The sequence below is a fragment of the Marmota monax genome, unplaced genomic scaffold (assembly GCF_021218885.2).
Source record: "Marmota monax isolate L192 unplaced genomic scaffold, Marmota_monax_Labrador192_F-V1.1 WCK01_AAM20220418_F8-fsc00046, whole genome shotgun sequence".
NCBI lineage: Eukaryota > Metazoa > Chordata > Mammalia > Rodentia > Sciuridae > Marmota > Marmota monax.
The window spans coordinates 6,839,848-6,865,103 of NW_026692486.1; the positions used below are offsets into that span (position 1 = coordinate 6,839,848).

Sequence of the window (25,256 nt, forward strand, 5' to 3'; positions counted from 1 at the left end):
ACATATTACAGGTTGTTGTTTGTTAATATGTTAGATGTTTGTGACTGTGAACATGATAGAAACTATCTCTGTTGTCATTCATATCTTCTTCTGGATCTTTAGCTGAAAGTATATAAGTATAGTATGATGGTCATTGGGAAGATAGCACAAAGAAATTTCTAATTATACCTTAGAAAATAGTGCAGTTTCTTATTAAAGATGATTATATAATTTCCTATCCTGAAGCCATTGACATAAAATTTCTGACTCTATAATACCTCCTATTTTTGCACAATAGCATTCAGATGAGTCTGGAAAAGTGAGTGGGAAGAATATTGAGATACAGCAAATATACTCAATAATATAGGAAAGTGGTAGTGAAGTAGATCTCTTTCTTTCCATTTTCCACAGAGGGCATACCCAAACAAAATCCTGGTATTTGTTACAAAGTAATGTGTAGGCAAGCACATTTCCTTAAGAGCAATAGAGTTTCAGTAAGTTGATTAGTTTATTCAACAAAGTGATTTTGTGCTAAACACTATAAAAGTGAAGGTGACCAAGACAATAGACTAAGAGAACATTTTAGTTTATTTACTTTGAATTCTGCAAAGGTTTTACAGTCTTTGATTGTTTGGTGTGGTTAATAAAAATCCTGACAACTGAATGCTCAAAGAAATGGAATATTTTTACATATAATGATCTTTCCATCATTAAAATGTTTGTTACTAGCTTTAGATAGCTTTGAAATTTTGCCTATCTGATTTCCAAATATATTCTCCCCTGGCATAATACACAAAAGTGTTACTAGGACAGGGAGATATAAATAAAAACCTATAATTCTTTTTCTTTTTTGGGGGGTGGGGGGCGGTGTTTCTGGGGACTGAATCCAGAGTTTTCTATCACTAAGTTATACCCTCAGCCTATTCATTCATTCATTCATTCATTTATTTAATTTTGAGTCAGTCTTGATAAATTGCACAGGCTGACCTTGAACTTGTGATCTTCCTGCCTCAACCTCAAGATGGGATTACAAGCATGTGGTACCTCAACTGGCTAAAAACCTATGATTTTACAAAATAGTTTTGTAGCGTGTAGAAAATTTATTTCAAATAACCATTGTATTCTTTTATTGTGTTTAATGTATATAATTTAAATGCCCAGAAAAAGTTTTTATTGATTCCTGAGGATTGCAGTGATACCCATGATAAAACAAGCTCACTGTGCTAAGTGAAGTAGCATGGAAGTCAAACTAGCATCTACTGATAGGACTTAGGAAGGTAGGATGACACAGTGAGAAGAGTATTTAAGCCATCTTTCAGATTCCTTTTGTGGCATATGACTATAGTGAAATCTCCTTAGCACCCATTTTCTGAGCTATAAATTTAATGGCACATATATAGTAAGTGCATGCCACAGCCAGGCACTGTACTAGATGCTTGGGATTATAATTATGAATAAATAGCCATCATGCAGGTGAGGGATGTTTTGTATTGATTAAAAGGGAAATCACATAGATATGTAACTTTGAAGCCACGTGGTAAATGTAAGGAATCCCCATGAAAGCATTGCCAGAATTAGATACAGTTGTGGAGAAGAGGTGGGATAGTATGTGTATGCAGTCACAGAACACTCTTCAGGGAGGATTTTTTTTATGTTTCTGTTCTTAAAATGGAAGGCATAAGAATTCACCAACAACAGGGATATTGCATAGTCTACCCCCTACCCCCTGTCATTATGAGAATTAATTGAGTTAACATGCACTGAGTCTAGAATCTTCTAAAGTCCTTACAAGTGATGTTCTGTTTTCGTGACCTATCAGTGTACTTTGTTCCTTTCAAGAAAGTATAGGAAAGAGGGATGGGGAAAATGGAGATTAGTATAATTCTAATTACCTTTATTTATGATTTTATAATCTGTACATTATTTAGATATATGAGTTATTCAATTATATCTAGTAAATAATTTACCAATTAGATTGTTTCCTTGGCTTGCTATAGGTGGAATCCAGAAAACTCTCTTCTCTCTTCTCTCTCTCTCTCTCTCTCTCTCTCTCTCTCTCTCTCTCTCTCTTTCCTCTCTCTCCTCTCTCTCCTCTCTCTCCTCTCTCTCTCTTTGATACCTGGCATTGAATCTAGGGGCGCTTAACCACTGCGTCACACCCCTAGCCCTTTTTATTTTGAGACAAGGTCTCACTAAGTTGCTGCGGCTAGTTTTGAACATGTGATCTTCATGCCTCAGCTCCTGAGTCTCTAGAATTTCAGGTATGTGCCACCATGCCAGGCTGGAAGCTTGAACTTTTATCAATCATACCAATGGAGCTGCAGTAACCAGGTTTTGAGTTACCACTCTGTGCACACAAAATTAAGCATTTAACAGTTGTCATGCACTGTTTTGAGTACTTCACATGTGACTTATTTAATCTTCACAAAACCCAATGCAATGTAGGACCCACCTATTATTATATCCATTTTACTGATAGGGAAAATGAAATACAGTTTGGTCTCGTAAGAAGGTACATTCAACAAGTAAACAGAGGAGTCTAGTTCAAACCCAGTCTGTTTCAGAGAGTGTACATCTGAGTATAGCATATGAATAAAAATTCTTAGAAATAAGCTTTCTTGTCACAGAAGACCTAAGACTTTCAAGGTATTTGTGCTGCAAGCAAATAGGTTGTAAAGCACATGAAAGAAAGCCAGCAAACTAGCTAGCCCGTGGAATGTAAGTGGATACTTTTCTACAAGTTAATTTAGCTGAGAAGCTTATAGAATACTGTTTCAAAGCAGAACAGACAGTAGAAGTCAGAAGTCCACATCACTGGGGAGAGGGAGACAGCATTTTGCTAAAGGGCAGGAAGGGTTCTTTCTTTGCCATCTTGGGCATCCTGAGGAATAAAGATGTACTGATTCTACTCTTTGCCTTTTGAGTTAAGTGTGGTGCTCAGGGTTGTGCATGTGGGTCACCTCAGACTCTGTCCTTAATGCTTCTCTCCTTTCACAGTAGATAACTTCTCTTTGAAAAACATGGCATTTATTACTCTGATTTTGGAGGTCCTGTACACATAATTTGTATAACTGCAAAGCTTATCATCCTATCACTTAATTAAGTGTTTTGATGGTTTCATGATAGAGGAGGAAGCGCTTGAGCCCTAAAGGAGAGGGTGAGCTAAAATCTGAGCATATAGGATGAAATTGCAACTAGGGGGAAAAATGATATGAAGAACATTATAGAGGCAGTCATGCATATCCAGATTTTAAATAGTGAGTAAATTAAGATTCTCAAGTCTATATAGTGTAAACAGATTAACTTTGTCATTTAAGTAAGTTACGTGTAATCAATAAATTATTGGATTTTCTATAATAGTGTCCTGGCACAAGTAGCATTTGCTTCTGTCTTTTATATGAGTAACTTATTTCCAGAAAAATAGTTCATTCATCTGCCTTTCAACATGTAAAATTTTACAAAACAGCAAAGTGCCAGCTATGGGATGTACTGGGAAGAAACCTAGACTAAGTTGAGGACATTTGGAACAAACTGCAAGGAGGGACTTACAGTTGGGAGAGGTGGAGATTAGGAAAAACCCTTTCAGTCTATAGGAATATTTTGTTGGAGACAAATGCTCATTTTCTTATTGCATAAATATGTTTGGGCATAGGTCACTTGGGCAATGTAGGATACATTAAGGTAATTTTGCTGCAGGAAGCACTGATATAGGCAGTCTTGGAAAAGCCACTACAGTTTCTCAATATCCCTCTAGAGTTCTGGTGTATAGTCTCTGTTAGCTCCAAACAAGAAAAATTAAACACACTTTGGTATCACTTTAGTTCTTAGTATGAGATAGTATGTTTTTGAATTGCTCTCACAAAGGGGTACAGAATCTTCCTTATCTTCCTAGTCTGCTTTAAATCCTTAACTCAACTTCTGTTTTCTGGTACCTCAGGGTTAGTGGCCAGTTTTCCTGAGCTCCCGGATTACTGAGCTCCAATGAGTTTCAATGAATGGATCACTTTAGGCCAAAATGTGTTATTGTTTCCTAGGTCCCTTTACCCTTATGGCTGTGTCCGCAGGAGTAGATTAATAATTTTTTTTGCCTACTTATCTGGGAACCCATTACTAAATCAATAAATCTTATCACTGCATTATTAGTGATATTTATTTTTATTTGTACCTTCTATTATTTTGTATTATGATATTGTGGTTTTTTTTTTTTTGGAGTGCATCACATTACATTTTATCAGTGTATATTTAAACCACTTCCGTATTTTGGAAGTTTTTTTATGTCAATTTTCATAAATACCTTTTACCCAAATTCTTGCCTAAATTTTGGATAACTTTTAGAATATATGCTTATAAATGAGATTTGGTAATGGTTCTTTTAAAAAAAGATTGTACCCATTCATAATCCCAGGAATATTTGAGGCTGCCTGTTTTGTAATACCTGAACAAACAAATCTTTGGTGATGTAATAGGAGACAATGTTACCAAATTTAATTTTTAAATATATTTTGTGCTTATCAACTAAATTGAATATTTTATGTTTCTACTGATAGTTATTTGGAGGCCTTTTATTTCTAGAGCTTTAGTATCTTGGGGGACATAAGTTGTGCTTAATTAAATATGTGTGTGTTTTCTGATGTTTAAATTTCAGAATTGCTTTATCTTAATTTCTAATGAATTTCAGTTTCTGTGTGGTCAGTGCTTTTAGGTTAATGTACATTGTTATATCCATCAATGTTTTTACCTAGTTTTCAAATAAAGACAGCAGGATACTGGCAATTGAAGCGATTTATCTAGTCACACACTTCTTTCAGGGATTCTAAGCCAAATCAGGTATACCCCTTGTCCAGATTTGTTTTGTTATAAAATAGTTATCCATCGTAAAATTAAACACTTCAATAACATCTGTAGACATCATTAAATTAATGTTAGGAGGAAGGAATATTTAAATGGAACATTTTTAAAATGCAATTATCCACCTGATCATATCCCCACTTCCCATATTACATCACCTTTCAGTGCTTTGGTAAGCAGAGAACTTACTCTAATGATCTTGTTCTTCCTGATTTAATTACCTCTGTGATAAATTTAAACCACAAGACTCTATAACTGTTTCTACTCAATATCAAAACATCCACTGAGAAGAGGAAACTGTAGTAATATTCACTTATTTTGCCTGAATTATTTGAAATAGTGGTTGACAAATATTTTTGTAAATGACCAGATGGTAAATACTTTAGGCTTTGTATGCCAAAAGGCATAACCAAGGGTATCATAAATATTTATATAACGAGAGAAATGAATATCTAAAAAATTTATTGACAAATTAAAATTTTATTATAGAACACTGAAATGTGAATTTTATCTAATTTGCATGCATCACGAAATATTGTTCCTTTGATTTTTTTTAACACATTATATTATTTAAAAAGTCATTCTTTGTCATGGATCATGGAAAAACAAGCAGTCAAAATGTTATTGAGAATAAAGTGTGTGGGTAATCTAATAGAGTAAATCTGTCTTTTATTTGCAGAACATTTGAGTAATTACTATATTTTTGTATTAAATATATTAATACACCACAATTTTATAAGAAAAATGAAGTTCATTTGTAAAGAAACGTATTTACATGTTTCCAGTCAGCAAATGGCAGAACTAGCACTCATTGCCCAGGTTCTTTTATCTGCTCACTGTTATCTCTTTCGTATCAATCATGGAAATCCTCACAATGGATATTAGTCATGATTACTCATCTTAGTCATGATGCTACATGGATTTGAGAAATGTAATTTCCTAAAACATGCCTGTTAGTATAAATCAAATCCTAAACTTACTCTCATTTTCTGATAAGAAGCATTTGATTATTCTTGGAACCCTTAGCAAGACTTTCTTCTGTAGTTCTTCCTTCCTTGAATAGTAAGCTTTTAAATCCGGTAACATTCAGGATCAAAGGGATGAAATTAAAATTATCTGAAGTTGTAAAGGGAAATAAACATTTAAAGTACTAGGGAAGGGGCATTAGAGTCGTACACCAGGGCACAGCAACACTAGCTCAAACGGGTCCCTATGAACCTTTTTTTCCTGGAACTCCTTGTAATTTGTTAGAATCTCTGGGTCTAGAAGTTGGAACTGCTCTGTTGCCTCTGCACTGTTGGTACCTGTAGGGAGCAGGTATGAAAGACTACAATGGGCCTTAGTGTGCCGGGGCAGGGCCTATACCATTGGATCTGCTACCATGCTGTTTCTTAGTTCTCTTGATGTTCAGCTTGACAGTTAAATACAAGAAAGGATATAATTTTAACTCTGCAGAAAAGTAGTATTATTTCTCTTTTAAGGTAACATTTTATAACTTTGCAATATCAGATTAAATATATCTCCCCCCGACTCCTTCCCTGAATGTTATGGTGACACAGATTTGAAAACTTTTGAGTATGTTCTTTAAAACATATCATTAAAAATTGAACACATCTGAATAGCAAAGCACAAACATGATAACACCCAAACTAACCTGAATTCAAAGTTACTACATTGTCATTTAAAAAATGATTTTATAACCTAGATACTATTTTGGGCTTAGTTTCTGTCCTAACTCATAGATTGCAGTTGGTAAAGTACTTCTGTAAGTCATCTGCTTTCTTCAGGAAGGACTTGAACACTGGGTGGGCTTTCTGTAGTTTGTGGGAATGGTGGTGTTGAGGTAGTATTAATGGTTTGTTTGCCTTATTCCAGAATAGTTTAAAGGAGGAATCAGAATGTGCTAAGGACACAAATACTTCAGGAATAAATGAATGAGCAATTAATAAATGCTGTTTTCTACTTGGTGATGGTCTTCATTATTTTGTTCATATCCATTGCACCTTGAGATGAGGTTCACAAAGTGGGCTCACCACTGCATTTGATTTCTCTTATTAAGGCATTTTGCAGTTTCTTATTGGTCCAGGAGCATTTATTGACAAAAATAATAGCCACACTAATTGCAGTGTTTACGGGAGTATTGTTTATACTACTGCTATTACTACTACTACTACTACTACCACTACTACTACTATTATTATTATTATTTATTTTTTTGTGCATGTATGTGTGTTGTGCTGGGGATTGAACCCAGGACCTTGTGCATGCGAGGCAAGCACTCTACCAACTAAGTTATATCCCCAACCCGCTATTATTATTTTTGTCTTATTCCTTGCTTGGTTAGTTGTTCCCATAAGCTCCATGTATCTTTTAGAAATTTATCTTTGCATCTGGTTGTGAGATAAAAATAACTCTATTATTAGAGAGTCTTATATGTTAGTGATTTCACTTTCAAAAACAATCCTCACTTACAAAGTTCTTTGAGGTTTTAGAGGAAAACAGTGCCTTTTTGGAAAGTATGTAGGAAGCAGTTCATGAAATTGCTCCTTTCATCAGTGAAGAAGAAATTAAATATCTGGCACTTTTTAAATGATCAAATTGTTAGCATGGGTAATACTTTGTGTTGAGACTGATTTCAGGTTGTGTTATTTTTTTCCGTATGAATTGTGAAACGAATACTTCACAGGCATGCATCTGGGAATGTAAGGTTTTCTCCTGTAGGACATGTGTTTGAGTCAGCTGTGGTTGAAGTGATTGCATTTGGATTCCTGTGTGGGAAGGAGAGAAATGAGGGGGTGGTTTTAGTGCAGTTTCAATGTTGTTAACTCTTAACTTCTGGTGTTAATATTAATTGGACCCCTTACAGATACCTTTGATGAAGAAGGAGTTCGCAGGGAACTCCTTCACATATTTAGAGTTTGTTGTTGCCTAATAAAAACACATTAACATGTAAACCTTACATACATTCGCAATTTAGTTTAAATATACCTTTTTACAAATGAAATTTTGGGTAGTAGTTTTGTGACTTAAAAATATTGTTGTTTATGTTTAAATATAGCATGGTAATAACAAAAAGATGCAGAACCCAAATTTTAACACTTTTTGATCTGGGAGACCTGCCTGGGAAATCCTTCAAATGAAGTCTCTGCTCTGATTAGTTTTATTCATCAGACTTTAATACAGTGACAGGAAAGGAAAAGAATTCTATTTAGCTAAGCACGGCTTGGGTCAGTCATTAGTACTCTGAGGCTGGGTGGAAAAGTTAATGGAATTTCTGATAAGAAAAGGATAATAAAAGAAATCATTAAATAGAAGATTATATTAAATAATCAATATAGAGGTGGAAAGAAATTGTCTTACCTGAGATGATGAAATTGGTGTTTTGTTATTCTGTAATTATTCTCTGTTGACAGTGAATAAATTATACAGAATTACTTCAGAACTTTAATTTGGTAATACAATGTGAACAACCTAAGAAATTACATTTCTGATGCTAACTTCTTAAGGTTAAACTGGTTTTTAAATAAGTATAAAAAAGTAGAATTGTAAACAATAGTTCCTATTTCCCTGGGGGGGGGGAATGGAGGGGAGACAGTGTAAAGTTACTAGTCTCCTTTTTTCCTTTTAAATGATTAATGATCACAACTCTGGGATATTTTGAATTCTAGAAGTTAGTCAAGGGCACATCTTTAAATTGGAATCTCATTGAATAGTGGGCTCTTGTGAAGATATCTTTGTCATGTTTATATTTTTATCTCTTTACATTTGTTTTTTTTATAAAATATTTTCTGATAATATGCATACTTAAATGTAATATCAGAAACTTTTAATATAAAGATAAAACTGTAGAGGCTTTTTTTTCTTCAAAAATAATTTTATATTCTAGTGTGTATTTAACATCTTTTTTGAATATAGGAATTAAAGTATGAAGCATATGGCAAAATACAGTGAAAATTGAATGCCTGCTGAGTTCCAGGTACTTTGTTGAAAATCAAGGGTATAAAAATAAATAGAATTTATCCCCGTTCCATTGCAATCTCAAAGTCCAGAATGGGAAGAAATACAAATTCAGAGCATGTTTTCTACTCTGTTAGAAGAGCTCACAATTATGCACACTCATTTCACTAATACACCCATTTATTTAACATATCTTTATTTTGTGTCCTCTGTGAAGAATACTACAAAATGTCTTTTTATGAAGTTTTGGCATTCTAGTGTTGAACTAGGTAGATAGTGCATCTTTATTACCCTCACACAAGGATCATTTTCATTTCTGTTTACTTTATATCCCTGGTGTCTAAAAGAACAGAGGCACATAGTAGGTCCTAGGCAATTATTGGAAGAAATTGGTGGCCTATACCTGAGGTCAGATTTTCTTTCTCTATGGTCAAGGATGCCTTGAACTGGATCATAAAGGCTAATTGTTGCCTAAGAGAAGATGAGCAGAATATCCTGTGTGGAGTGAGTAGTTTAAACATTGGCATTGGGTAGTTGTGTGATATTGAGGATTGATATGAAATTCAGTCAATTAAAAAAAAAGAATATTGGAATTAAAGTATTATACATGTGAACTTTGGAAAAATTGCAGCTATGTGCTGAGACTATCAAGAGTGTCTCTTTTGTGACTTATGTTATTTTTAATAGATAAGCTTGTCAGGAATTTTCCTTTTAAAGTTCAGTATTAAATAGATAGTATTTTATAACTGAAATTACTGTTTTAAAATGGTACTTGTTAATTATTACTTAGTGGTAGATAATTTAGAAGTTTTTAAATGGGCATGATCAGTTTCTTTCTCATAAGGAGTTTAATCCCAAATGTTTTGAAGGACTCATAGTGCATACTTTCTCCTTAAAATACTGAGAGGCTTGTCAGAGTGGCAATATTTGAACTTAACAGCTGAAGATATGGTACAAGTACATTTTTTTTTTTTTTTTTTTTTTTACTTTAGAGCATCCCAAGTATCTAGAATTTGGGACTCTTAGGAAATATGAAAGTTAAAGCTTTTTTCTTGAGGTTTATGTAATTTGATTTTTGTCCATTTTTTTGTCTTAATTTTTTTATTACACAGTTCTTAGATATTTTTAATGTATTTCTATTGGAAAACAGCACTTTTGACAAACTGATTTTGCTTAACAAAATATTGTAAATATTTAAATAAACTGCAAACATTTTTTTTCTAGAATTAAAAAATGCTTCATAATTTAAAACATCCAATTCACTTTTTTTGAAATTTATCTAAGATGAATAGAACTTCTTAATAAAAATGACACAAGAAGCTAAGGCATATTATTATTTATATTCAGCTAATTATTTTGTAGTTAACATGATTTTAAATTGAGCATTTTCTGTTACAAAAGTTCCATATTTCTGGGAGGATTTGGTTGGTGTTTCACACTAACCAGATTTGGGTACAAATTGGTGTTTTTTTGGCCAGTGTGCTTATGTTACAAAGTAACAGTTGTATTCTTTTGTTTTCTTTTAGCATGAAAACAAGGTTATAGGTGACATTTTTTTTTTTTTTAAACCCTCTGCCTGTCACAGTTTAGTCTTGTCACATACTTCAGATCTGCAAGAGAATAATGTGTTAATGAACACAAAAGAGTTATTTTAGGATTTGATTGATAGCTATTTCTGAAATGGAACTAATCAAATAAATGGAAAAACAGAGTGACCTTCTATAAATTTAAATAAAACAGGGTTTTAACACACAGTTTTTGATATAAAAAGTTTTATTATGCATCCTTGAATTTTAAAACTGTGTTCCAATGACTCCATGAATATGCAGAGATAAATGGAACAGTTGAAATATTAGTGAATTAATTTATCTTTGAGATTTACTTTTAACACTCATTTCCATTTTAGGAAGAAATCTCATTAACATATATAAATAAGAATAATTCAGAGACTTCATATGCCTTCTCTCATAATAGACTGTGGCTTGAGTTAATGTTTCAATACAGCTTGGAGTCACAGCCTCAGTCCCATAGAGGTCCCTGATAATCAAAAAGCATTGTGCTTCCAGGGGCCCTCAGACAGCATGAGCAGTAGCATCCATGACAGGGTTTAGTTCAAAGTAATTAAGGAAAACAGTACCAGAAAAGTTGAAATTTTTATATTATAGCTTAATAACACTTGTTATAGGAATGCATGATTTTATAAAAATGTGTAAAGGATAGACTGAGCAGAGATAATGGGAGAAAAGCAAAATGTTTCTAATCAAGTGCTTGAAGGCAATTACAACAAAGTATGCATACTATTTGGTGTCAGAGCATCCTGTGATTTTGTAAAAATGTTTATACATGATTGGAAATCCAGTGACGGAATTCCAATTCTGGTCATAGGATTCCCACTTAGTAGTAGTGCATCTGTTCATTAGGACTTCTCCCCTGAATGTGGATGATTTCAGTCCTGTGTCCCAGCACCTGTTGCTGGGAGGTATTTTTTCCCAGCCACCGTCCTAAAGCACAGAGAGTTACTGCTTGACATTCTGTAGCTTGAGGAGGGGAGGCTGTCTCTTCAGAATCATTTGTTCCCAGAGGAGAAATGGAGCAAAACAGTTCATTTTACTCTAAGCACTGCTATTTGGTGGTATTCACATTTGCACAGCACAAAGCTGCAATATTTATTTTTTTTTGCTCACTGGGCTTCCCACCAGTTCTTTCTACAATTGTCAAGAATGCAAGATGGATTGTATTACTCTTTGCTTGTTGGGATGTTTTGGTTTTTTTTCTTTGTTGAAATAAAAATAGATTAAAAATAGAGTTTAAAATAAATATCATAGTAATGGTGTGGTTAAAAGTCTTTCATTTAGGGATTTCTTGATGTTGATTATGTTGACTGAGCCATTTATTTAAATACTTGGCCATGTGATGTACTCTTTACTTTTCTGCTCCTCTTCTTCACCCAATACTGAAGGCACCCATTATACCATAACTCTGTCATCTACAATTGGCTGAGTTTCAGATCTTAATTTTATTCTTACTGGATATGTAATCATGGAAAATATAGTCATTCTGTACCTCAGTTTCCTTCTCTGTAAAATGGTGATCACAGTAGTACCTATCTGTATGGTTGGTTTGAGGACTTTTAGTTAGGAAGTATTTGTAAAGTTCTTAAAGGAACTTGTGTCAATGATGGTACAGAGAATCTTCTTCCCCCCAAAACAAGTGTAAAATTGGACAAAATTGTCAAAAGCAATCATTTTGACCTCTGAAAATTAACTAAAGCCAAACAACTAGTGGGGAGTATACACTTTTGAAAATCTGTTAGAACTTCCCCTACGAGCAGTGGAAGTTGAAAGTGTGAGGCTGCTCCTGCCCCTCATCTCTCATGGTTAGCTGTCATTGTAGTAGCTTCATCAGGAGAAGGCTGGCCTTCCAACACAGTGACTTTGCTGCCAGAGACAGTTGACTTGATTCGAAGTTCAGGGTGGAAACCAAGACCCAAGAGCATTGTCAATGAAAACAGTAGACGCTATAGGAAATAAACATCTGCCCCTGCCTCTCCCCACATTGTAGCTCTTCTACCATTTGCTGTGGTCCAAGTTACAAAGCACTATGCAGGCACCACCAGGAAATGAGGAGCCACTAGATCTTTAATCATTCTTGACTAACTAGGAAGGTGCACACCTGTACAGAGAGGTGTGATAGGGCTGGCAGAAAGCAAATAGCAGACTGATTTGAAAACTATCTGAACTTTGAATACTCTTCCCAACTCAGCAGAGTGGAACATTTCTATGGGCTCATAGTTTTTGTGCAGAGTTTATGTCTGATCATTGGCTGATCACTAAGCTATATGAAGACAGAGGGTAACTTCTAGGAACCTCGGCTAAAAGGTAAAAACGAAGCAACAAGCAGAGATGTCGGTAGCTGTACACAGTGGTGGAGACGGATTTTGTAGATCAAGTCAGGACACTAAAAAGAAAACACAACAGCTACAATTTCTCTGGGGAAAGTAATATGAATCCACAGTTAGTGGATTACTAACAGAATATTATTTGAAATGTATAGTTTTCAAAAACAACAGAAAGTTCACAAGATACACAAAGAAACAGGAAAGTTGATCCATAGTCAGGAGAAAAAGCATTCCATAGAAACCGCTTCTCATGTAGGCCCAGATGATAGATTCAGCAGGAAAACTTTTCAAAGCATCTATTATGAATATGTGCAAAGATTACAGTAAAACTGTATTAGAGAATTAAGAGGAAACATCATGACAATAACTTAACAAATATGAAATCTCAGTAGAGAAATAAAATATTACTTTTAAAAGGCCTTAGAGAAAATCTTGGTACATCTTAGTTGTTTTATCAGTGCGTTGTAGATTAACACCCCACCCCCCAGTGCATCCCACCTTTATCTGAACCTGGAGATTCAAATTCAGTAGGTCTGGAATACAACTTGAAGCTCAGTCATGAAAAGCTTCACTTACAGCCATGTTTATGATCCTGCAAACTAACAACAATAAAAATTAAAGGGCTCAGTTTAAAAATCAAAGAGCTTCATAATCAATTCTGTGTTTCTGACAAAACAGTAAGAATTTTGAATTATGGCTCCAAGCCAGTCTTTTAATAGCATGTTCTAATATTCCTCACATTTTCTAATAATATGATTTATTCTGTTTTATTATGGAATTAAAATTGCAAATCACCTCTGCCTTTAAAGTAGATTGTGCTCAAAAATATTATTTAATGTCACTCGTTTGAGGTTCCACATAGCTTTTTCCACAAATAAATATCAGCTTCTAAATTTGTTTTAATTGAAAGTATTTATATAATAGTACTGATTTAAGCTTAGTTATTTGACAGGAAAGGAGGAAATTGCTGTTGTCTGTGTATGTCTGTCCCCCCCCCCCCCCCCCACACACACACACACATACCATCTTTCAAAGTTGGGCTTGCCTACTGCTATTGTCCTGACATTTGTCTGGTTCTGTTCTCTCTTTTCTGTGTTTCCTCTTCATTGACAGTGTGCCTCACATATATGTTCAATGTGCTCATAATACCACAGATCTCAGTAGAAGCCTGCCCAGGTTTTTTTTTTTTTTTTTACTCAAATATTTTGTTTGAGTAATTTTAATAGTTTGCTATGATCTCCTGATGGTTTCCAGGTTTCAGATATCACATTCCCCACCCCACCCACTGTTCAATCCAGTTACACCTTTAGTTTTCTCAGTAGAACTGAGCGTTCAGCCAGGTTTGAGAGTTGCCAGTCCAGATCACACCAATATATGATCCAATAACCCATTAACAACATTATTTGTATCTTGGAAAGAAGGTGCATTTTTGTCTAGGTGACTTTCTCTTCCATTGAATTAGTAAGAAGCATTGTACAATAAGGATTCAGAGAACAGTTTTTGACATTGGGTTGACCTGAACACAACCCAGCTCTTCAAGCTGGATGTTACTTTTGATTTTGAGTGTCAGGACCACCCAATAGGACACATGGGATAAGTTATATCATGCAGAGTAACTGAAAGTATAAAGATAAAAATAAAGCATTGTCTTTTATAATAGGAATACTATAAATGGTGACAACCTAGAGAACTGAAATAAAAATTTCATGCACGAGGGTTTTGATGTGGAGGCTGATCCATAAGTACCTACCAGGCTGGCATAGCACAGATGTTTGTCCCCCCAGAGACATATTTGCTATCCTTGGCTTTCTTTTTTTACCTTTTGTCCTATGTTCTGTAGCTTTATGGGAACCCTATTTGAAAATTGTAATTCAGACTTCAAATTGTAACCTATTATTCTATTCAAGAACTTTTTTTTCGGCACACACGAACAGTGGTTGTCTACACTTGACTGCATGTACAATAAATAAATTCATATAGCATTTTAAGTATTTTAATGCACACTTCTCGTCATTTTAGAGCCATACAGGTAGGAAAAATAATATCACAGATGTTTCATCTTCATTTTGCAGATTACAACCCTGAAGCTTAGAGAAATTTTTGCCATTTTGGGTCTTTTAATTGATTTGATTGGAGCAATAATGTTTCCTTTGTCTGATGAATCCTTTCAGCCATGTCAGTGTCTATAAGTTGAAAAGGTTAACAGCTGTGTTCCACTGTCTTAAGTGTCTTACTTATTTTGGGGAAGAACTGCTAAGACAAAGGTATTTTGGGGATAATGATGCTGATAGCAAATTTATATGTATACATTAAACAAGAAAGTATAACAGAACTTGTAATCCATTGCACAAACAAATTTTTCCTTGATTAATGGTTATATATGATATTTGTAAAACTTGTCACTGTATATACAGTTGATCAAATTTGTCATTTTCTTTGCATTTACTGAAAAGGAGCTCTTTAGCTTGTGTTTACACTAGGTTACGCAGAAAATATTTTGTTTGAGTCATTTTAAAGTATCTTATAAGGGTGAGTCCAAGTAAAGATATATTAAAGCAAACTGATAATAAATTTCAGACTTAGAGTTAAATGAATTTTTGACATCTTTTGACTGTAGATGTGAATCATATTACTGGAAAGTGTATTGTTAAAATAGTTTCACAAATTAATTAAAGTCTGATTTTCTTTTCTTATTTTAAGGTTTCAGCAGAGCAGCTTTACCATTTGGGTTAGTCAGGCGAGAATTGTCCTGTGAAGGTTATTCCATAGATCTGCGCTGTCCGGGCAGTGATGTCATCATGATCGAGAGCGCTAACTACGGTAGGACAGATGACAAGATTTGTGATGCGGACCCATTTCAGATGGAGAATACAGACTGCTACCTCCCAGATGCCTTCAAAATCATGACTCAAAGGTAAATATTAAAGTATTTATGGTTGCGTTTTGTCTAGTATGTTTATCCAAGTTTGTAGAATTAATGTAATTCCAAAGTGAATAGACACAGCCCATATCTCAGTTTATGTATGAAACTGAGTTGGATTTTTATCACACTACTATTGATTTTTACTTTGTTTTCTACAATATTCAGACTTGTATATTATTTTAATATAGCCTGAAAGAAGGATTATATACTACATATCTTTTATATATTATAAAAGAGGAAGAATAATAATTCAAATATAATCTTTTTTAGAGCTTCAAAAATTTGAAGTATTTTAGGTATTAATTAAGAAGGTTTAAATGTTTAGGTCTTTGTCAATAGGTGCTCCTTAGCTTTTTAAAAAAGTAAGCTTTATCCTGGTGCAGTGGCACATGCCTCTAATCCCAGTGGGTCGGGAGGCTCAGGCAGGAGGATAGCAAGTTCAAAACCAGCCTCAGCAAAAGTGAGGCACTTAGCAACTCAGTGAGACCTTGTCTGTAAATTAAAATATAAAATAGGGCTGGGGATGTGGCTCAGTGGTCACGTGCCCCTGAGTTCAATCCCCAGTATCCCCGCTCCCAAATAAATAAATAGATAGTAAGCTTTAGTTTTTTTGTTTTTAAAAAATATTTTTAGCTGTAGATGGACACAATACCTTTATTTAGTTTTTTAATGTGGTGCTGAGGATCGAACCCAGTGCTTCATTCATGCTAGGCAAGTGCTCTACCACTGAGCTTCAACCCTAGCCCAATCTTTAGTTTTTAAAAGCAATTTTAAATTCTAGTAAAATTGAACAGAAAGTACAGAGAGTTCCCATGTAACTCCTATCCTCACATAAGCACAGTACGTTATCAGTATCTTTTACCAAAGCTGTATGTTTGTTAAAGTCTGTGAACTTACATACACATCCTTACCCCGCAAATTCATAGTTATCTTTTGTTTTATTTATGCTTTTTTTTTTTTTTTTTTTTTTGGTGGCAGGGGTGAGGGTGTACTGGGAATTGAACCCAGGGCACTTATCTCTGAGATACATCCCCAGGCTTTTTAATTATTTTAAATTTTGAGATAGGTTTCTCATTAAGTTGCTGAAGCTGTCCTTGAGCTTGTGATCCTCCTCCCTCTACCTCCCGAGTTGCTGGGATTACTGGTGTGCACCACTATGTCTGTGATCATAGTTTAATCCCGCTAAGAGTCATTCTTGGTGTTTTGCACTCCATGGGTTTTATAAATTGTTTAACAATAGGTGTCCACCATTGTATCAAACAGAATAGTTTCACTGCCCTACAAATTCTCTGTGCTTTTTCTCTTCCCCCCACCCCTTTTTTCCCCAATGACTCCTGATAATTCCTTGTCTTTTTACTATCCCTACAGTTCTATACTGTCATATAGTTAGAATCATATATAGCTTTTTTAGATTGGCTTCTTTTCACTTAATAATATGCATTTAAGTTTTTGCCATGTCTTTTCTTCCTTCATAGTTCATTTGTTCTTAGCAGGGAGTAATATTCCATTGACCAGACATTACCACAGTTTGTTTTTCTGTTTAAATACTGAAGGGCATTTTGATGTCTTTCAAGTTTTGGCATTTGTGAATAAAGCTATTGTAAATATCTGTGTGCAGGTTTTTATTGTGGACATGTTTTCAGGACTTTTGGGTAATTACAAAGACTGTGATTGCTGGGTTTTATAGCAGGAGTACATGTACTTTGATTAGAAACTGTCAAGCTGTCTTCCAAAGTGGTTGTATCATTTTGGATCTCCACCATCAAGGAATGGGAATGCTTCTGACTTCACACTCTTACCAGCGCTTGGTACTGACCATGTTTGGATTTAGCCAATGTAATTTGGATGCAGTGGTACCATCCTTGGTTTAATTTATAATTCCCTAATGATGGAAGGTGTTATACGTCTTCTCATGCATATTGCCCTCTGTATGTCTTCCCTAGTGAAGTGTTTATTTAGTCTAAGCTCATTTCTCTAATAGCTTGTTTCTTTTCTTATTGTTAGGTTTCAAGATTTACCTTGTATATTTTGGATAATATTAAAAAAAAAAAAAGAATTGTATCTTTTCCAAATATTTTCTTCCAGTTTTTGGACTTCTCATGCTCTTGATCCATAGCTAGATCAAACATAATAAAACAATACTTTCAGGTTACAGGAGTACATAGTTGAGTATACACTCTATGGATAAAATCCTCTCAACAGTTCAGACAACTTTTGGTTGTCTTTCCTAGAAGATTGAGCTTCATTCACTCATGATTGCATCTAAATTTAGAGGAGTGTAGAGTGCCGTCAATCTAACACATATGTTAATATGGGGGACTTATTTCTGAATAGTAACTGGGATTTCTTCTATTTTTAAAGAGCATATCGATAGGGGTAAACATTCTAATAAGATTCTACTCTTTATAATTCAAACAATTCCTTTCTCTTTTATTACCTTGTACATTGCTTTAGATTATTTTTAAGACAAGGCATAGGCAAATTGTCTTTTCCTTGAAGTTCAGAATCACATTCCCACCCCCACCCTTACCTTCCACAAGCAGGAAAATTAAATTTCAGGGCAATATAAAATGTGATATCATTGAATATGTAAGGCACTGTAGTTTGTGTATTGGTTATAAATCAGTCTTTAGCTAACTTTAAAAAGATCACCATTCAATAAGGTAGGAAAGGAGTCTTTTTTTTTTATTGGTTGTTCAAAACATTACAAAGCTCTTGACATATCATATTTCATACATTGGATTCAAATTGGTTATGAACTCCCAATTTTACCCCAAATACAGATTGCAGAATCACATTGGTTACACATCCACATTTTTACATAATGCCCTATTAGTAACTGTTGTATTCTGCTACCTTTCCTATCCTCTGCTATCCCCGCTCCCCTCCCCTCCCGTCTTCTCTCTCTACCCCATCTACTGTAATTCATTTCTCTCCTTGTTTATTTTCCCATTCCCCTCACAACCTCTTATATGTAATTTTGTATAACAATGAGGGTCTCCCTCCATTACCATGCAATTTCCCTTTTCTCCCTTTCCCTCCCACCTCATGTCTCTGTTTAATGTTAATCTTTTCTTCCTGCTCTTCCTCCCTGCTCTGTTCTTAGTTGCTCTCATTATATCAAAGAAGACATTTGGTATTTGTTTTTTAGGGATTGGCTAGCTTCACTAAGCATAATCTGCTCTAGTGCCATCCATTTCCCTGCAAATTCCATGATTTTGTCATTTTTTAGTGCTGCGTAATACTCCATGGTGTATAAATGCCACATTTTTTTTATCCATTCATCTATTGAAGGGCATCTGGGTTGGTTCCACAGTCTAGCAATTGTGAAAGGAGTCTTAAGTGCGTGCGTACACATACATTCAGATACGATAAAATACCTGAATTCCTGGGTTGAGAAGTACACTTTGATAATTGAATTTGAACAGTTTTATTTCTCCACTAAGTCCTAGTTCATTAACTGCAGAAAGTAGTGCATTATATAATAACTTGCTATTTAAAATGCTGATACTGAACATCAGGGTTTTTTAAGAAACCAAAAAACATAAGTGTACTTTTGAAAGATTCTCACCAAAATGTTTTTACTTTTAATTCTTAATGAATTTTATTAATAATTAGTCAAAAATCTCATTTGCATAAAATAAATTGTTTTAAATGTATTCTTATTTAAAACATAAATCTTTTATGAACTATATAAGTTTAGAATTGTGATCCATGAAATCACAGTGACCTGAAAATCCAAAATCTGAAATACTCAAAATCTGAAATCCTTTGACAGGTTGCAATCAAAACATAGACCCACTCAAAGTATTGTGTAAAATTATCTTCAGGCTGTATATATAAGATACTTTTGAAACATAAGCAAATTTTATGTTTGGATCTTCACAATATCTAATTTTATATATCCAGATTGGGTTAAGTTTCAAGATTTACCTTGTATATTTTGGATAATATTATTATCCAAAGTACTGAAAATCTGAAATGATGTTGGTCCCAAACTTTTTGGATGAGGAATGCTAAACCTGTAGAACATTTTGTACTTAGTATTTCAAAATTTGGGAACTGCTTATGTCAGGGAGGCTATAAGATTCATACTTAGAAACAACCATTTATTTATTCTTCACATGTTGATCTATGTGTTCAGTGCTAGTATTATGAATTAGGTATCTGAAAAGCAGCCTGGAAAGAAGTAGGAAGTGAAGAATTTTTATTGATGATTACCTGTTTTTACTAGGCTAACAAATAAAAAGCAGTGGAAGTTGGTACAAAGATAATGTTTGGAATAAACTGGCTTTATGGTCTTGTACATTGTAGCTAATTTTTGTTTGCCTGTTTGTATATGCATTTAAGTACACAGCAGATACCCAGTCACAGATGTCAGACTTATGCTTGTTCATATGAATATCATTACATGTTATAGGAAACAGGCAAAATAAAATGTCAAGTTATTTTCATCATTTTTTTTATGAATGTGCAACTGCATTTCTAGATATTTAAGTGCTTTAGCAAGATCTAGAGATTGTCAGTATTTAAATTCTATGAACATAAGTAGTTGTTCTCTCTACCCTTCTTATCAAAACCTCAAACAGTATATGATGTATTGGAACAAATAAAAAGGTAATAAAACTATTAATGGTTAACCCCCTCCCCCCTTTAAGTTGTATTACACAGGAGTTATAATTATTTAATAATCAGAATGACAGTTGAAACACAAACATTTTATTTAAAAGAAAGACAAATTAAGGTGATTTCAAAATTAGGTTCATAAGATGATTTTAAAATTAGTGGTAGCTTATAAGCACCCCAGACTCTGTATGTAAGAACATGAACTTTTAAATAAGACTGCCATTCAGTATAGCATTTCAAATAGCTATAAGAGAAACAAGAGGGCAGCATTTTTGCCCCTGTATTATTGTGAATAATAATAATAGTTATTATTATTATAACCTTTATTTTATCTGTTTATTTTATTTTTTTATGTGGTGCTAAGGATTGAACCTAGGGCCTCGCACGAGCTAGGCGAGCACTCTATTGCTGAGGCACAATCACAGCCTATGAATAATTATTTTTGAAAGTGTAGACTATTTTGGCTCTTTAAAAAACACCAGGCCCCTAATAACTTAGCAAGTTTTTATATTTGTACTCCTAAAAAAATGTGATTTTTTTAAAAAAAGTAATGCAATAAAGAGAGAGAGTATTATTTAATATAGAAGTTTCTCTATGGAAAGCTCAAATGAGAACATTAGACTTTTTCCATTAAATTTGAAAGCACCACTTTCTGCATATAATGATGGAAATCAAGAAATTTAAGTACCAATTACAGTATTTTTTGCTTTGCATTTCAAGTTTTTTCATCCCTCTCCTCTACTGTTTCCACTTTAGCAGTTCAGAATGAAGTAAATAAATTAACTTGTAATTCATATTTGTGATCATAAAAGTATTTCTATTCACTTTATATTTTCTATTTTCTGTTCAATTTTAAAGTATAAAACTAAAGCTCTCTTAATAACTGATAGTATACATTGAATTGCTTGGGATCAGAGGTATTTCAGATATTTGATTGTGGAATATTTGCACAGACGTTACTAGTTGACCATCCTAATCTGAAAGTCTAAAATTGAAAATTCTCCATCTGAATATTTGAATTTTGAATTTGGAACAGTTCAAAGATTTGATTTTCATATTAGGAATGCTCAAATTTTATGTTTGCTTTTAAATATTCTGCCTAGCTCATCCTAAAAAGTATGAAATGAAATTCTTTCTTAAAATGATTTATAGTTTAATACATTACAGAATAGTCACCATTGCAGATTAAAAAAAAAATTTTAGCACTCTCTGAAGGTAATTGTTATGGGGCAACTTAAAATAATAAAATGAATTATAACATTTTGAATTTATTCACAAAAATATTTCTGTTATTACTGTGAAGTATTTGATTAATAAGTAAATTAGAATTTAGCTAAGTTGTGTTGTACTTTGCAATACTTGAGTACAATCTAGTAGGTGTCTTAAACCAATGTGTTAAATTGTACCCACGGTTCTCTTCTCAAACAATTTATGTTCTTCACTTGAGAATCTGTCCATTGTGAGCAAGGTAGTTTGATATTTTTAATTATACTTTAAAATATGTCCTTAAATTTTTAGCATTTTGGACTAGATACCTAAAAGAAATTAAGTATGTCAATATTTTTTTATTTATTTTCAATATTGAATGTAAAGTTAAGTTGCATAGATATATTTTGTTTTACAGAGTAATTCTTATCATCTCATGAGTATTAGTGTACCTTTGTAAATACAAAGAGGCACTAAAATAGTAAGTACTAACCAAAAGAAGTTATTGAGAACAGGTGCTTCAGTTATTCTCTGTGTTAGAAAGGTGTTTTGTGTAATTGATTGAAAGATAGATTCTTTTGATTGCTTGTTTTTGAATTGTCCCAAGGAAAATACAGGTATGGCCTAGATTAGGGAATTGGCCTGGTTACTTACACACTTTCAGTCAAATTTTTTAACACACACAGATTGCAATTGGCTAGCATATCAAAGCATGACTTCATTAGGCTTCTGCCTTTTTATTTTTATTCAACATATTTTTTATTGGTTCATTACAGTTGTATGTAATGATGGGGTTTGTTGTTATATATTTGTACATGCACACAATATAACTATAATTTGGCCAATGTCACTACCCAGCAAACCTCCCACCCCCAAGCTTTCTTATTAAATAAAATTTTGGTTGTTTAGCCATTCACATGCGTGGTTAAAGAAGAACATACAGAAGAAGCAGAAATAAGCATAAAGTTGATAGTTTCAGGTAAATAGATGATATCATCCAACAATATTATGTAGTTTGAGCATATAGAAGTCCTAGAGAACACCTGTATTTAACAGGTAGAGATAAAATTGCCCTTAAGGAAAACACAACTGGCATTGGAGGATAAATGTCTTATAAGCCTGCAGTGAAGTACAAAAGAGAGATATAATTTTTTTCTTGATGTTTAAGATTTCTGATCTTTTTTGACAGCTCAAATTAACTCACTCTCTCTCTCTCTCTCTCTCTCACACACACACACACACACACACACACACACGATTTTCAAGATAGCAGATTTTCCAAATAGAAATGAAGAAAATGGTAATCAGCCTTGTATAACTGAGCAAGAATTAGGTAGTAATCTATTCATATGGTACCAGGTAGTGAGTAAATATATGACTTACAAATTAGAGGCATAAATCAGGGATTTTTATCCTAAGGGAGAGAGAAAACTATCTACTTTCTAGAACTCGTTAATTTAATTAATTTAAGCTAAGTGACAATGAGGTTGGGCTGATGAAAGTAGTCTCTAAGATGTGGGCAACAGATAAATCTGTTTTCTTCCTATACCCCATTCAGTAATTTTCAGTTCTTGGTTTTTTTCTCTGTATAAACTAATCAAGGCCTAACATATTATTCTATGTATGATAATTGCATTTATTTAACATTTTTAACCCAAGAAATTTTCTTTTGCCCCTGAGGGTTTGAAGGAATGTGTGAATTGTTTTCTTTTGTTTCTTTACATTATCATCATGCAAAGCGAGACTGGAAAATTTTAAGTGTCAATTACAGCATTTGGTAATAAGTAAGTCTGCCTGGAAAGGACTATGCCTACTGTAATGTGCAGAGTGATCTTTGCCTTTGCCATGCCACCTGTCTGTCCCTGCTACTAGGTGGGGAATGTAACTAGGGACCCTCTATTGGATGGGAGGTATGGCGTAATTAGGCCATAGCTTGTATTTTTAAAAGGTTACTGAATATCAGTTAGAGATGTACAGAAAAGTGGGACTCATCATATTGTAACTTCCTTTCATTATATTTAAAGAATCCTTGCCATTTTAGACAGTACATTTCATTTCATCGCTGCATGTGTATTCTCACTGATTTTTAAAACATCCATGGGAAGGAGTGGCAATACATTATAACTTTTCTTACATTGTGAGCCTTTGAAAAAGGTTTGAATTATTTGCCACAGGGGCTGAAATCTGAGATTGTCTATATATTGAGTGATTAATACCTTAGTGAAATTTTATAAAATTGTATTCTTAAATAACTTTGAATTTCAGTTGTTACATTTTAATTTTCAGATATTAATAGGTATTCATAGAAAGTATTTAAAAAATGAGATCCTTGAAAACACACACACACACACAGACACACACACACACACATCTTTACTATAAGAAGTGATGAACTTCAAAGCTTCTCAGAATTTAGCCAAGAAAATCCATTAAAACACAGTCACAGTTCTGCTGGCGTTCTCCGGCCGACTTCATGATTATAGATTTCAGTTTGTACATACTCTCTTTGACACACAAGCCTCTCAACTTTTTTATTGATCATTCAGTCTTCATAAAGAAGCTTTGTGTCCAAGTCAGAGGCATATGAAAGAGTTTATTTTATTAATACGTGTTTCCTGATCTCTTTTTATAGGTAACAATAAATATTACATTTACCTTCCTAAAAGGTATTCAGATCACTCTCTGATTAGTAGACTTTGTTTTTTTTTTTCCTGAAGGAAAATATCAGGCTAATCTGTCTTTTCATCCAAGCTGATGTTTCATAGTATTTTGGGAATTGGTATATTTTATTCTTACATTATTATAAGTGCTTACTAGTTAGGAATACTCTTAGTATTTGTTCAGTATACTTACTCATTCCCATAGGATCTATGCCTGCTACTTCTGAGAAACTACATTCTTATCCTTATGCTATTTATCCCAAGTGCTTTTATCTATCTATGGTGTCAGGTTTATCAGCCATTTGTCCATTAGGATAGGATACATATGGGGAAAAATAAATAACTGTGATGCTACTAACACATCATTTCCATGTGATGTACTTAGGTTATTTTCTGTTAGTTGATGGATTTCCACTAATTCTCTCACTTGCCACTGAGTTGTTTTAAGACAGCTAAGTGGAATTACAACCACATATTTTTGGCCAAGGAACTGAGAGGGTACAAGTATAGATTCTTGAACCTAAAGATAGTAATAAATAACCATTAAAGCTCAAATTGGTATATCTAATTGGACACATTCTTTGCATGTCACTTACTGACGGACATTTAAACCTAAGCTCTCATTATAGAAGGGGAGACTATTGGCAGTAAAAAATGACCATATTAAACATTCACATTTAGTGTGCAAGAAAGATTAATAAATTAGAAGACAAATCATCTGAATATCCCTTACAATCTTGCTTGTCAAATGAAGGGAAAAAAAGTGGTCACATCAGTGCTTCTGCATCACAGGGTTCTCTGTTTCTCCTTTTAAAATGAAAATTAGTAAAACAATTTCTTTACTAGATAATGAAGACTGAAGAGTATAGATGTGAATTGCTTGTTCTCACAGGTCTTTCCTAATTATATATGGGATTTACCCCCTATGTTACTTGGTCAAGGAAGCAGTGCCATTTTCTCTGAGGACATTTATATAACTGGTTTTCAATATAATGTAAGGATTAGTCTATGAAATTTCAGAGGCTTTCATTTGAATAATACCTTAAAACTTTGAGTTTTCTTTTATTTTTGGACAGATGCAGGGTGGGGAGGGTAAGGTAAGTTAGTTTTTAAAGCAAAGCCATAATTTTAACTTTGGTGATTGGGCTTCAGTTTTTGT

At 33.7% G+C, this 25,256-nt stretch overlaps 1 protein-coding gene across 38 annotated transcripts in view; it reads left to right on the plus strand.

Moving 5' to 3' along the window:
• Adgrl2 (adhesion G protein-coupled receptor L2) overlaps positions 1–25,256 on the plus strand; it is a 644,234-nt gene that overhangs the window by 541,101 nt on the left and 77,877 nt on the right. For all 38 annotated transcript variants that reach the window (XM_058578970.1, XM_058578973.1, XM_058578972.1 and 35 more), the window contains one exon: positions 15,383–15,596. In XM_058578970.1, the coding sequence (XP_058434953.1) occupies positions 15,383–15,596 (214 nt within the window). The remainder of the gene's footprint in view (positions 1–15,382; positions 15,597–25,256) is intronic.